The sequence below is a fragment of the Amblyomma americanum genome, unplaced genomic scaffold (assembly GCF_052857255.1).
Source record: "Amblyomma americanum isolate KBUSLIRL-KWMA unplaced genomic scaffold, ASM5285725v1 scaffold_26, whole genome shotgun sequence".
Classification (NCBI taxonomy): Eukaryota; Metazoa; Arthropoda; class Arachnida; order Ixodida; family Ixodidae; genus Amblyomma; species Amblyomma americanum.
The window spans coordinates 246091-261529 of NW_027526498.1; the positions used below are offsets into that span (position 1 = coordinate 246091).

Sequence of the window (15439 nt, forward strand, 5' to 3'; positions counted from 1 at the left end):
CTTTTACTCCTTCATACTATATTGGGGGAAAACTAAACAAAGACTAAACACAGGTGTAAAACTCAACCAAACAAAGGAACCGTACATACTGGTTAAATTTTATTTCACCTTATAAAGGGACCCTAAACATTCACACATCACGCAACCTCACTTGTTTCACTGGTTATCCTTCACGATGAACACATAAATAAATAAACAAAAATAAATGACTAAAAATGCTTTACCTTCAAGATTTCGCACCGCTACATGGGGAGGGAAACTGCACCCTATCGGTTGTAGATTGATATATTTTCTGCTCCTGCAAGTTATCGCTGCCGCCGAGAGAATGCCACCATCCCCTTGCTCTTCTTTTCTGCTAGCTTCTGCCATTGCGGGTATAAAAGATAAGCTTACAAGTGCAAAAGAGAACGAGTGACAAGCACTACGATACGAAACACGTGGCACGGACTGCTTTAGTTTCGTTTATTTTAAATTTTTCTTGCGTGAAGCTGCATATTCACTGTTCGCATATTGTCACCAGTTTGCGAGCATGCGCTTTCGGTTTAAGAACTGAACTGGAGGACACGTATGTGGTTTTCAAAAAGGTGCAGTTTTACGTCTTTTCGACCGCGTGGCACACGTTCCAAGGCGGATTTAAAGTGGTGGCGAAGGCTGGGCCGAAAAGTGGTTTAGCGCGACTGCAGCACAACCAGAGGATGGGGGGCAAAACACTCATATAAAGAAATGATAAAGCTACAAAATTGGAATGTAATTTTTAATAGAAAAGAAAAAAATATATTAGCACCTTGTTTTATGAAAGGTAAGTCATTTTATTAAAACCTGGCAAATTTTGTATTTTTGCAACACTCTTGACCTGCCCCTATTCATGAGTGTGCGGTGCATTACAGCGCGTCTTTGCTGGCCTTGTTTCGATACCCGGCTAACCCGGCCACAGTGGCGATTTCTTATCGCCAGCTGTCTGCGATGGCGCGCCTGGGTAAAGCGTATAAATTTAGCTCGCCGGTCTCAAAATGCTCCTTTTGCGAAGTTTTCGACGTCCTTGCACGTCGCTTCTTTGTCACCGTTCGGTAAGATTTGCACCCCGCTGCACCGCTGCGGCAGTTTTCTCGGTTTTGTCGTTTCCTTCGGCGTGCGGCCAGTGCGAAGTCTTTTTCCGTCTTTGCACGCTTCGCGCTCTTCTTTTGAAGCGCTTAGCGCTTCATTTCAAGATGAGCTTGCGGCATGTGAAGAAACGATGCTCCGTGGTACACCAAGGCGGTACACTGCGACAGCGTGGATAGTACCATTGGTGTCACGCTACACCGATTCCCGCTGGACTTTCACAGGTGAGCTCTTGACAGTGTCGTCTGCTCTAGGTATGCGCGATAGCTTCGATATGGTTTCGCCGGGCTGTTCGCTGGTGTTTCATAGCTGTAACCCGTTCGTGCGTACTTGGCTTCATGTTTTCGGGGATATTTATGTACTACACTGCAGGGCACACAATTTCAGTGCTGAGGTGTGCGAAAGAGGCCCACATTTTTCTAATTTATAGTGAGTTTCATGCAGCTGACTATCACCAACGTGAACTTCACACCGGGCTCTCAGGAGCAACCACGTGCACGCTACTGACCAGGAGGCCCATTTAGAACAAAGTTTGCTACCTGACAGCTCTGAGTACGACATTGTTTAGTTTTGGAAAACCATGAAGCCAATTTGAGGATCCCCTCGCAGCTGGGAGTATCGAAACTGAGCCTCGTGTATGTGCGCGGCTTTGAGGAGGCTTTAACTGGATTCGCTCAGCAGGAGTTATTGCCTGCCTTGGTATTGCTGTCCTACATATACATGACTGTCAGGGTAACTTTAAACGCACTTCACTCTCGTCACTCGTTGAGCTTAGAAAAGCAGCTAGCCGTGTGGCATGAGGATGAGCGTTACCGCACTCTGGGGCGCAGAGAGCTTGGCGCGAGCATTTACTACCATAGTTCAGATGTAATGCAAGTATAATTTACTGCAGTTAGCAGTGACAGGAATATTGACGCATTGGCGTTTCGAGTATGCGTATTCCTTTTGGCACAGTTGTATCTAACGTGCATGTTGCATCACGTCCAGGTGCCGAGCGTGGGCGCAGTTCTGCCGCAACGTCAGCCTGGAGAAGAAGGCGCCGTCGCAGCTACGAGAACTCAGGATTTGCTCGAGGCACTTCGAACCATCTGTGTATCTGCCGTCAGGAAGGCTGCGACACGATGCTTTGCCTACTCGAGCAAGCATTGCCGGTAATTTTTGTTATCAAACTTTTAAGGCATTCGCCGCTCTTGAAATGTCAGGTTTTGTGAAAAAATGAAATTTTTCCTTTTTGTCGTAACCGTAAACAGTCTAGCGTCTTTTGCAAAACGAATTATGTATCTGTCTTGTGGCTTTAAAAATTACAGTAAATTTTTACCTGCACCCTGCTAAACGAAAACGAAAATGGAAGTATCGCTTTCACGTGAGCACATATAATTATATAATATATAATTATACATATTATATATTCGTTTTACGTCTCTTGTATGCACTGTACACTGCATGTGAGGTTCGTGACAAATGTCCAACATAGCATAGAATTAGGTTTGTGCTTGTGGTAAGCTAATGGCACAAGCTTAGTAGGCGAAGGGTGCTCAAGCGAATTTCTAGGCACGGGTGCGGAAAAAGTACACTGACGGTGTGAATACTCTTGCCTGATATTTCCGGTAAAAAAAAAAGGATAATGGAAGTGGGATATTCGGTAGTCTGGTATGGCAAAGGGCTCCAAAGGATCTTAACGTGAGTCTGTCAGTCTTCCGGTTCAGGCTGTTTGATGCCGCTAGCCACTTCACCAACGGAAACCAGGCGACTCTACATGTTTTGCAGCAAGTGGGAGTTGAATCTTTCATATTCACCGTGAAACCTTGTCTCATGAACGGTCCCTGTCGTGTCCAGAGGGCATTCTCGTCCTTCCTTTGATAGCTCAAAAGAAGTGAGGGGGAAAAAAGGGTGAGCCTTCCTAAATGTTTGATGAATTTTAGTACTCCAGAACTTTGCTTTCTTGTATGCAGAGCTTCTTTTTTCATCTTCAGTCTTATCAGGATGCAATCTTATGCCGACTTGGGCAAGATACGCTTGGTGAAAAGCTTCTCGAGATATTGTGTGCTCATGTGTTATGTATCAAAGCATGCACTGAACGATTATAGAAATGCACTAATAATTGTTTGTGTTGTTGCCTTTTACCTCAATATTCATGCTAGCGAAAGCCAATGTTTGTACAGGTTTTTATTTTTTGCGATAATTGCTTACGAATTCATTCTTGTTGCATCTCATTGCGTAGGCCATAGGCTGACCTGCATAAATCTGTAAACAATATGGGGCACATTACTTGATTTGCGAGCTATCGTTGTTTGTGTGATAGGCGAATTTCGCACTCTTCAAAGTAAAACATAGCATATGAAAATTGCAAATGATTTTCTGGTGCTCCACAGCTGCTGATGACATCAAACTAATGTGCCTAACGATTAAGGGTGGTAAACAGAATTTTATTTCATTGGATAAGCATTTTTCTTTCTAGAGTGATGACAATGTGAACCGCATGCTGTGGAAGCTATAGTTCTTTGGAAATAATTTACTATAAAGGTACTGAATTCTCTTTTCTCTCCGCAATAATGTTGTCATTTCAGACACCTCAAGCGAATGCAGCAGCGACATGGACTGTTCACAATCTCTGAGCGAAACTTCGGCATCAGTGCCGCGGGCTGGAGAACCAGGTGAGCAGGGTTGTATGCATAACTGACATAAATCTTTTGAAAATGGTGACGACTGAAAGCTCATTGGACTGCTTCCTATGATAGCTGCTGTCTCCGGTGAACCTGTTTCCAAGGGGTACGTCCAGAGTCGGTCGTCCCAGTCGCTGCTACTCTTCCAAGAAGGTGATTGTTATTTCGTATCTGCTCGAACAGCCTGAGGAGGTATGGCTCAGATATATGCTACAATTCCTTGTCTGTGCGCTGTGCAGATGCAGATGGTGCCAGCCCTACTGGTTCTACGCTGAACCAAGCTTGTTCCCACGCCAGTGGCTTCATAATGGTTCAGTGTAAGTGTTAATTCCGCCTGTGGCGCTTAGTTATTATTTGTGCATTGTTGGGTTGCTGGCTTCCCTGTCAGAACTGTGCTGTCACTATATTTTGTTCTTTATATTCTGTGGGCGCAGCTGACCACACATATGCAGGACCAAGCACTGAAGCAAGCGCTTCATCTCTGGAACCTGGCACGGCAGGGGTGGCCGCAACACTGTCAGCGAGTGCTGATCTGTCACCAGGAGCTCTGTTCAGCAGTTCGCCTCTTTCTTATGAAGGTTAGCAAGGTTATGAAGGTTCTTATGAAGGTTAGAATAATCCCAGTGTGCTCTATGGTCTGTGTTGATGCGTCTACTTATGTCATGTTATGTTTGCTTCAATTGAAGCTGTCGTAGCATTGTTTTCTATACTTTTCAATTTCCTAACTGACAACGTTCGTGGCACTTCAGGGCTTTTTCCTATCTGCACTGTGACTATTGAGATGATTAGCCAACTTAAACAATACTGCTTGTGCTGCCTGTGACATGTATTTTTTGTTTGTGTGCCAAGGGTGTGCTTTGTGACTGTATTTGTTTGGTTGCTGCAATAAACAATGAATATGAAACTATGAAAACCATACTTGCCGTACACTCTATTGCGAACTGTGCACTTGAGCCAGTGCTTTGTGCATCATACCTTGCATCATACCTTGCTGTACTCAAAAGCTCTCAAAAGTACTAGCACCAGTATTTGCACTACGAATCATGCATGCTTCGCCAGTGTCTGGAAGTGTTGCTGCCTTTCTATGCTGCCCCTCCTTTACCAGTCACTTTCATTGCGTTCCCAATTGCACATTAACAAGGCCATAACTAGCAGGAACTCGAGCACATTTGATTGGCAAAGGTTGGGGCGCGCTGAAAGGCAGCAACCTTCGAGAGGCACGGGCTCGAAAACGCGGATTCTACAGAAAGACCGCTTTATAATTCGCGCCAAAAGCATACGTATGCGTGATGTCATTCTACGTCACGTTTGCGTAGTTTGCCCCTCAAAATCCAGGGGGCGCTGGAGTGCCCACGAGCCGCCATTTTTTGGACCAATGGACGTCTATGGAGCCTTCGCTACCAGTGTACATCTACCTTGCACGTTCAAAAGACTCAAAAGAGCGCGAGCGTGTTCAGCTAGAGCAGCTTCAATAATGTGTTTCAGCACCGCCGTACAGTAACCACGGTAACTGCTACTGTACGGCAAATGTTGCTAGGCAAGCCAGGCAATGGTCACAACGGCAACGCGTTACTGCTTTTGCGGCACGGCGAACCAGCTACGCTAAAACCGCCTAATATTTTACGATAAAAATTGTAGAATGCCATGGATGGCGAGAATTGCATATGGATGTGCTGAAAACTTGCAAGAAGAGAAAGTGGAGCAAATAGGGGCAGTTGATCGACAGCACCATATGCGTTTTGCATGTCTTCTTTGTCGGTTAGCGTATTTCATCAGCCATTACCAACGAGCGCGCACCAAAGATTTAGTCCTGTGTAGTCTCGAGGGCGTGTTCATGCCGAGTAATGTGATCTAAAAATAGCCGGGTGATCTGGTTGTGTCACGACGCAGCTGGCGTACGTCGTGGTAAGGCGTGAGGAAGGCCGCCGAAGGGGAGCAGGGGAACGCGCCGACAAAAGGGAGAGGCTCTCAGGGCGGCGTCGCGCGCGAGTGTCGGGAGCCTCCGCCTAAGCGAGGGGGAATGGTCCGATCAGACGCATGTGTCGTAAAGGGTTTCTCTCCGCTCGTTGTGGCATGTTTCTAGTTAGTCACGGCCGCTTGCTCGATGGGCCAGCGCCGCAGGCGAGCTGGCATCCGAGCAGCCTAGGCCAGAGGGGTTAACAGGACGCATGTGTCGTAAACGGTTTTTCTTCCGCTCGTTGTGGCATGTTTACCGTTAACCATGGAAGCTTGCTCGATGGGCCAGCGCCGGAGGCGAGCGGGCATCCGGGCACCCTAGGCCAGAGCGGCTAACAGGACGCATGTATCATAAATGGTTTCTTCCCCCTCGTTGTGGCATGTTTCTATTTAGCCAGGGCAGCTTGCAGCGAGCGGTGTGTTCGACATTTTGTGCTTTTCTTTTGCGTTGCAAGGCGTGTGTTTTATATTGTGTGCTTTTCTTTTGTGTGGTGGTATGTTGCTTCTGAAATGTGGCGGGAAAGTCACCTATTGGCTGAGGGTGTAGTTTTGGCGGGAGGACAAGGAGATGGGTGCGCGCTAAGGAGAGCGCGGGAGGTTGGTTGGTGGCAGCCGGACAGATCGGTCGTGTGCGGCCGGTGGTGGTCCCGGGGTCGCAGAGTTGGAGAAGGAAGTTGCTTGAGCGGCGGCCGGGCGGGTTGGCCGTGTGGTGGCCGACGGTGGTCCGGAGTCGCGAGAGTGTTGGAGTTTTGTCTATTTTTTAGTTAAAGTGGAGAGGCCGAAATCTGTCGGCATATGTAAATAAGTTGTAAATATTGTAATAAATAAGTAATTTTGAGGAAAGCCTTTCCAAGTGCCAACGTCGGAAGACCTGCACGCCTGTCTCAAACTCACCAGTCGCGAAGCACGTCCCCCGGGTCACTCACGAGACCCGCCCTCTACCACTCCACGTTAACATCTGAATGCAACAACATCGCACAAGAGAGAGCGAGGAAAAACAATATCGTGACTGGCGCAGCCGACAGGATTAAGGGACCGCTGCTTTGCGACGGGAGCGAGGAAGACAGAGGCAACGCAAGTTGAGAAGACGTCGAGCTAGTCAGCTCACCAGCAACGTTTGCCCTTGGGTGGGGAAGAAGAGTGGAAAAATGAACAGCAAGAAAGAAGAACGCCAGCACAAGAACAAGAGACAGCAGACGGATCTTCACCGATCTTCGCAACTTCGACACCGATGTGGGTGTGGAGAACAATCGTGGACCCGAACAGAGCAAGGGAGGGCGGACTCAATTGCAGCGGGACTTGACAGTGTGACGGCGATTCGTACCAGGACTGGTGGCACGTTAAAACGAAAGTGATTGTGAGAGAACTCTGGAACTTGGACTGATCGACGATCTTTGAAGACAAGACGACGAAAGAAAACGGTGAGCGAACAGCGCTGCTCTCAGCTTTTGTTGCTTTATGCTCACGAGGGGAAAGAGTAAGCTACTCTCGCCAGAGATGGACGATAGCACGACTGGGGGAGTGAGCGAGGCAAACACGCAAAGGGGCGAACCTGTACGCAATATGCAAATCCAAATGGAAATTGAGAAGATGAGGCTAGAGAGGGCGAAAATTGAATTCGAGACAGAGAAATTACGCAGACAAGGCACAGCTGATCTATCAGAAGGGAAAGAAGCAGTAAAATACTCCAAAATGCTGAGCAGTATACTGCCCCGAATGCCGAAAGAGGAGTCACTTATTCCGGGGTGGTTTGATTCCGTGGAGATGCTGTTCCACTCCTTCAGTGTACCGGAAAGCGTGCAATCCATCACCCTGATTCCTTACCTCACTGACCGCATGCGATCAATGGCGATGCAAAATGGGACAAAATAAATTCTTGAATACAAACAGCTAAAGCAAGTAATTTTGAGGGAACTGAGACTAATCCCGGCAGAGTATAAAAGAATGTTTGACACGACTAAGAAAGGACCGCAGGAATCGTGGCGCCAGTTCGGATACCGGCTTCGCAGTTACTACTCATATTACACCAGCAGTAGAAAAGTGACCGAAATGGAGGAGCTGATGGAGCTGGTAGTGGTGGATAAACTGAAAGAGGCACTGCCCAATGACGCGCTGCGACAGATAGCACTTCAGGAGAACAAAAGCTGGCTGAAATTAGACGGTCTTACAGAAGTAGTCGAGGCTGTGGAGAGCAGTTTGGTGGAATCATCGGGAGCCAGCGTTCCACGCATGCGTATGATCAGTGGTGAAGTACATAGAAGAGAGATGGCTGGGGCATCGCCACTCCATGGGCAAGAACAGATAGAGGTGAAGAATGCGCCATTTAAAGAACGTACGACGATGCGCCCGTGTTACCGTTCTGGCCGACCAGGTCACATGGCTAGGGAGTGTCAAGAAACTGAAGAAGAAATAGGAAACAGAGGTTTAAGTGTTCGTAACGATGCCACGGAGGGGCATTCTGCCGGCAGGCAATGGGAGCAGGAAGGAGGAAAGAAGGCTGCGTCAGCCCCTTGCTACCGCTGTGGCCGTTTAGGGCATATGGCCCGAGGATGCCTAGAGACAGAGGCTAGGAAGATTACCGCCAGAGTGATAGAAGTAACCCCTCACAGCTCTGAAATTCGGTGCCAGAGTCAGGAGCCAAAAGCGAGCACTCAGTTGGCGGGGACACATGTAGGCGATGTTCCTCTGTGTTCGGGCGAATCAGAAATCTTGGCGCGATTGGATTCGGGCACGGTTATCACGGTGGTCAGGAGGTCACTGCTGCCGGAGGAAAGGGTAGATTCACGCGGGAAAGTAACATTGAAGGGGGCCTTCGGACATCATATTGAGGCTGAGCTCGCGCATGTGCCGCTAAGGATCGATCGGGGGAGCCCACATGTTGCCATCTTGTGCGCAGTGACAGAGGAGTTGCCGAGCGAAATTGACTGCTTGTTAACAGTGAAGGACTATAACGAACTGGTCATAGAAGCAACCCCTGAGCACGGAGCATGAGAGCAGCGATGTTCGAGGCTCGCCTTGGTGGACTGTTGTTGATTTCCTGTTTATTTTTATGCATGCTTCTTCTATACTATGCCTTCACTTTAAATATGCGATCCTGTGGCGTACTGTGTGGTGTGTAGCAGTGTATCTTGCTTTCATGTACTTGCATGCCTGTATTCTTTTTCGGGGTGAATTTCGAGGGGAAGATTTAGTGCATTCTCCACTCGAGAGAGGTGTGGCGTGCACTCGAGAGAGGTGTGGCGTCCTGAGCCAGTCTAGGGGGAAAGCTTGTTTTTTTTTTAGAACTTGCAAAAAAAAAATGGGGGGAAAGAATGGAGAAGAAGAGGGGAGGTGTCCCGACGCAGCTGGCGTACGTCGTGGTAAGGCGTGAGGAAGGCCGCCGAACGGGAGCAGGGGAATGCGCCGACAAAAGGGAGAGGCTCTCAGGGCGGCGTCGCGCGCGAGTGTCGGGAGCCTCCGCCTAAGCGAGGGTGAATGGTCCGATCAGACGCATGTGTCGTAAAGGTTTCTCTCCGCTCGTTGTGGCATGTTTCTAGTTAGTCACGGCCGCTTGCTCGATGGGCCAGCGCCAGAGGCGAGCGGGCATCCGGGCAGCCTAGGCCAGAGCGGTTAACAGGACGCATGTGTCGTAAATTTCTTCCGCTCGTTGTGGCATGTTTCCCGTTAACCATGGAAGCTTGCTCGATGGGCCAGCGCCGGAGGCGAGCGGGCATCCGGGCACCCTAGGCCAGAGCGGCTAACAGGACGCATGTATCATAAATGGTTTCTCCCCCCTCGTTGTGGCATGGTTCTAGTTAGCCAGGGCAGCTTGCAGCGAGCGGTGTGTTCGACATTTTGTGCTTTTCTTTTGCGTTGCAAGGCGTGTGTTTTATATTGTGTGCTTTTCTTTTGTGTGGTGGTATGTTGCTTCCGAAATGTGGCGGGAAAGTCACCTATTGGCTGAGAGTGTAGTTTTGGCGGGAGGACAAGGAGATGTGCGCGCGCTAAGGAGAGCGCGGGAGGTTGGTTGGTGGCAGCCGGACAGATACGGTCGTGTGCGGCCGGTGGTGGTCCCGGGGTTGCAGAGTTGGAGAAGCGAGTTGCTTGAGCGGCGGCCGGGCGGGTTGGCCTTGTGGTGGCCGACGGTGGTCCGGAGTCGCGAGAGTGTTGGAGTTTTGCCTTTTTTAGTTAAAGTGGAGAGGCCGAAATCTGTCGGCATATGTAAATAAGTTTTGTAAATATTGTAATAAATATTTTTTTGAGGAAAGCCTTTCCAAGTTCCAACGTCAGAAGACCTGCACGCCTGTCTCAAACTCACCAGTCGCGAAGTACGTCCCCCGGGTCACTCACGAGACCCGCCCTCTACCACTCCACGTCAACATCTGGATGCAACAACAACATCACACAAGAGAGAGGGAAAATCAATATCATGACTGGTTGCATATTACGTTCTCGAATTTCCTGTTTACATTTTTCCTACGTCATTAGAGAGGCCGCTGATAAACCATGAAACTTGAAAGCATCACGCCCTGTGCCGGCCCTACCCCTCCTAACCTATCCAAACTTGGGACGAGCCTAGTGGGAGCTCCGAGTTTTTGCGCCACTGCATGAATTGGAAGTTACCTTGGCGCGCGCGCACACTCACCCACACAGCAGGTTTACACTCATGCTTATACGTCCGCTAGTTCTGTTCACTCACCCAATCATCAGCTTTTCTGCACAGCAAAAAAAAAACATTTAAAATCGCAACGCGGACCGTCACGGGGAGAATTTGGGCGCAGCGCTAAAGAATTCTATTCCACGCATTATCCTCTGGACTAATTGACGAGCAGCGCTTTGGCACAATTGTCTTTCACCCTTCCTCTGTGACAGCAGTGGGGAGGGTGAATTGTATTTGCAAGGCGGTGACATAAGCATAATCCCATTACCCTGAGAGCAACGAAGTGTTGAAGTATGCAGAAAAGGGTTCCCGCCTAATCTGACAATACATGTCTCCAATTCTGCCCCCCTAACCAGTTTCGCCACCATGGAGGAGTTTGCGCTATGCAGAAAAGCTGACTTTCAGGGTTCTGCAAAGGGCCCGTAGCACATTGTAACATTTGGACTGCTATAGATAGGCACTGTGTCTTAAGATGTTCATGCTATAACTGGGATATAAGCTTATGACACGTGTTTCTGGTTAGCCGATGTGACAATGCCTGGGCTGCTTTTGAACCGTTTCTGATGTGCAAAAAATAGCTTCACACACAAAAAAAAACTTGACCCACAAATAATTTTCGTCAACATAAAAAAAATATTCGAGCTATATAGAACGTTCGCTAAAGGCAAATTGCGACTTTTGAACTGGGCGTTTAGGCTATCTCAATTTCCTGCCCCTCAAAGTAGTTGTTTGCCGTGGCTATCAAACGTCTTAGATTCCATTATTGGTTCGGTTCACTCTACGCCTAACGGCTGTACAGGCTCTTAATTGTTCGTGATACAGCCTATCTCGCCCTGTCTATGCGCGTTTACCTCATTCCTTGCACTTTAGATAACTTACCGACGATGTTATTAATGACAGCAACTGCCAGGCTTTAGGGCCCCATCGTCTGATTTTCGCAGCAGCAAGCTTGTCTTTATCAGCCGCTATTGACATTCTCGTTGTTATGAAAAAGTTCTGTACGGATTCGGGAACGTTTAGCCATTTCTTTGGTGCTTTGCATACTTTCAGCACTTTTTGACAGATCACTGCTGAACTTCGGACGAAGACGACGCGTGTACGCCATGTTAGCCGCGGCCCGACTTCTTTCCTTTTATCGCACCCCAGCGAATGAAGTGAGTAGGGGAGCCGCACAGGTAGCCGGCCTTGAACACGCTGGGTGAGAAAATAAAGAGAAACAGAAACGAATTTGTCCATAGAGATCCTGTTTTTGTTCTTTGATGCAAGCATTGAAAGGCCTACGCAGCGAGCAGCATTACGGACAACGATTAGAACCCTCACGAAAATCATAGACTGAGCACTGTCCCAGGAAAATCTTTTAAGTAGGATGCGGTATACCTGCTCGGAGAAGGAAGACTCCCCAAAGAGCTTGAACTCTCAAAACAAATATCTGCTGCACGTTCCTTTATTAATCTGGTCATAAAACGCACCCTGTCAAAGAAATTGCTGCAGGGCGACGGTGCATTCGGCAGGGAACGAGCCTTGAGGTGCGTCGGGCACCCCCGTAGGCGAACACCTCATTGGCGACGTGGCACTGCGCTTGCTCGCCACGCATCGCCCAGCAAGAGAAACCCTGGTGCTGCCACCTGGTCGGGTAGCAATGCAGCCCAGTAGCGTCCGGCGAGCTGAAGACTGCGGTGACCACGTAGAACGCGTGCGCGAGACTCACCGCTGCTGCTGCTAACGAAACGGCGGTAGTTCCCCAGCGGGGAGGCTGCAACCTGCGAAGACATTCCCGAAGCAGCGCCAGCTGTGCGCGTTTTGGCCGCAACGCTGATATGCGAACTGCCGGATTATTGATGAAAAACTGATGAAAAAAAATGCTGAAAGTTATTCCGACCCTCCGAAAATATTAACAAATAAGGACGTTAAAGGACCCCAGAAAGGGGATCTCAATAAAGGTGCGATATGTCTGGGATGTTAAAGGACGCGCTTCTTAAATATGTTCCAGCAAGAATTGTTTTAATGCGTTTTGTGGAAGCTGACTTACATGCGGAGAAAGTTTGAACTTCCGTGTCTTCGCGCCTTTCCCTTTCCTCTCGCACGCCATAACGGCGATGCCACCCTAGTGGGGCCGGCAGAGGGGCACGCTAGCTACCCTAGCCTCACCCACTCGGCCTCTCCCTAACTCCGCCGGCTGCGGCACGCGCGCAGCGGCCGCTGCCGTTGTAGCGCGTGACGTCTGAAAGCATTTGGCGCTGTGAACCAATAATAACTAGGATAGATGGATGGTTGGATGGAAGCTAGGAGCGTCCCCTTTGAAACGGGGTGATGGCAGTTGCGACCATGCTCAGCTTTTTTTCGTTTTATTTTTGCTTAACTGTTATATAGTTATTAAAATTCGCAATTTTCTTTAAAACGTCCTACACTTTTAGCGTCTCTGCTTTTGAGCCACCAATCTTCCAATCGCTTTTTGCTCATTTCCACCTGTGCGCCTCAGAAAGAGTGACTGTTCCTGCATCGTCATCGGGATGGATACCATATCTCATTTCAGTATGAGGCGTTCTGTTGTTTCTATAGATTTACCACACACAGCAGATGTGTCAACTTGTTTGTAAAATTTCTTTTTGTAGCTGCGCGTTATAAGACATCCTGACCTGGCTTCAAAGAGTAAGGAACTGCCTCTTGAGTTATCATAAAACGCTTCCTTCCTTATCTGCCTTTTCCAGTCTAGATATAGTTCTAGACTATGCTTCTTTTCTATGGAATGTGTACAATTTCTACCTTCCGCGTTTTTAACCTGTCGTTGAATTCCCTTTCTTTCTTCGTCCTCGTGTCTGGCATACTTACTGCTTAGCTTTCTAGTTCCTTTCCGCCAGCGCAAGTCAACGCTCTTTCTGTATAGGTATTAAAATACCTTAGCTGCCCACCTGTTATTGTCCAATTTTCTCAGGCGTTCTTCGTTTAGTATTTTACTCTGAGTTTCCCGTGCTTCGAGCGATGCCCAGCCGATATACCGCTGTACTGCATCGTTTGTGTTTTTCCCATGGGTAACTAGTGCTAATCTTCCAGCAGCTCTATGATTTACTTCTAATCTCGACTGAACTTCTGCCCTTAAGCACAGAACCGCATTCCCGAAAGCAAGCCCTGGCACAATTATTGCTTTCCAAATGCCTCTCAGTAATTCATATTTGTTGTATCCCCACAATTCCCTATGTTTCATTATCCCGGCATTTCTTCTCCCTTTTGCTATGAGAGGCTGTTCGTGCTTTCCCGTGTACATCTGCTCTTCGTTTACCCATACCCCTAGGTATTTGTATTCAGCCACTCGAGGTATTTCATGGCCTTTTATTGTAAGCTCCTGATCATTTATATTGTTGAAAATCTGCGAAAAAGACTTAGTTGCGCTAAAACTGAAACCTAGACTGTCTCCTTTGTCTCCACAGCAATTAACCAGAGTTTGCAACTCTTCCTGGCTATCTACTAAGAGTACAATATCGTCCGCATTCATTGAACCCAGTATTCATTGTTCAAAACCCTTCCGTTTATTATGTACGACAGATTATAACCTGGATTGCTTCATTGTGGCCTTCTTTCCGTACTTATCATATAAAGCTTGGACAGCAGAGGTGATAGAGGAAAACCTTGCCTTAATCCTTTGTGTACCTCGACAGTTGTCGTACTCCTAATTCCTTCGCATGCTATTTCACCTTTTTTTTCTCGATATATTTCCTGTAGAAAATCAATTACCTCACGATCGACACCTTCATCTTTTAATATGTTCCCCACGAGTTCCCTGTTCACATCGTCTTACGCACCGCTTACGTCCAGGAAGGCTAAATAGAGGTGTTTTCCGCCTTACCTATTTCTAATAGATGGACTGGGTAAGCACGAACAGGCTATCAATTAAGCGCCTACCACTTCTGAACCTGTTCTGAAGTTCTCCTAGTATTCTATTACTTTCTACCCATGACAGCATTTTTAATTTCATCGCCTATAACGCCAGCCTGCATACAACTGATGTTATCGTAATCGTTCGGAAGGACTTTGTATTCGTTTTATCGCCTTTCCCTTTACAAACCAAGTTCATCTTGCGGTGTTTCCAGCTGTACGCAATTCGATTAATTGTTATGACTGCCTTCAATGCTTTAACCAGCGTTTCCTTGCCTCTTGGGCCAAGTTTATTAATTAGCTTGATAGTAACTTCGTCCATCCCTGTGGACGTGCATTTTGGAATATTTGTTTCCGCTATTTTTCCGTTAAGGTTGGCCAGTTCTGAGCTGTTTTCTATTGTAATGTCGTGTGTTGGTCCCTCGTTTGGGGTGAATACCATATCGTCTTTGCTAAACGACTCAGCTATGCAATGCAATGTAGTTCACAGCGTCAGCTCTCACTAAACATTTTCTCTTGGCTTCGTGAATTTGTTCCTGCTTTCTGTGATTCGCTCTTTGCGCAGCCAGCTTATATGGTTCCAGAATTTTCTTGGCGCCCCTTTAGTTGCATTGCGGACTTCAGCCAGCCAGTCATCAGAGGACTGCTTTATTTTAGCCTGGTCGAGTACCTGCACTCACTGTTTCTTTTGACGATAAGATTACCATTTTGGCATATTTCCTCTTCGGATAACTTCTCCCTCTTTGCTTCTCTGTATTCCCGTGATGCCAACCGTCGTTGCTCGATGGCCTCTCTAATTTCCTTATTCCACCAACTTCGTGGCTTCCTTTTTCCTCTCCAACGATTTACTACTTTTAATTTATTTTTGCACTAATGAGCAGTTCTAATTGATTATAATCCCAATTTCTATGGGGCGTTTCTCTATTGCTTCCTCTATTCCGACCGCTATTAGCGCAATTTGTTTGTCATTTATTTTGCGTACTCTTTTTCACTTCCCAGCATTTCACTTTTGATTAGGGCTCCGAACTGTAGGCTAATACGCTTATGATCACTTTGGAGGATGTACTTCTCCTCTTCATCTATTTAAATTATTCCGAACTTGCAACACATCCCCTGCGATTATTAAGCAGGAGGCAATGGTCGTTTGCCTGTTACGGGATTCCCACGTTATTTGTCCCTCACACTTAGTTTCTCTATTCGCAGTAACTAA

The 15439-nt window shown here is 47.6% G+C and overlaps 1 protein-coding gene and 1 long non-coding RNA gene across 2 annotated transcripts; both read left to right on the forward strand.

Annotated features, from left to right (window-relative positions):
* Positions 1–1040: 1040 nt before the first annotated feature.
* On the forward strand, positions 1041–3737 carry LOC144111994 (uncharacterized). The gene is made up of 3 exons (XR_013310169.1): positions 1041–1325; positions 2089–2252; positions 3669–3737. It is a non-coding gene; the product is annotated as an uncharacterized LOC144111994 (long non-coding RNA).
* Positions 3738–3777: 40 nt separating this feature from the next.
* On the forward strand, positions 3778–4347 carry LOC144112003 (uncharacterized). The gene is made up of 3 exons (XM_077645089.1): positions 3778–3917; positions 4004–4081; positions 4199–4347. Exons 1-3 carry the CDS (start codon positions 3833–3835, stop codon positions 4345–4347), a joined length of 312 nt encoding a protein of 103 aa, XP_077501215.1. The 5' UTR covers positions 3778–3832.
* Positions 4348–15439: the final 11092 nt, after the last annotated feature.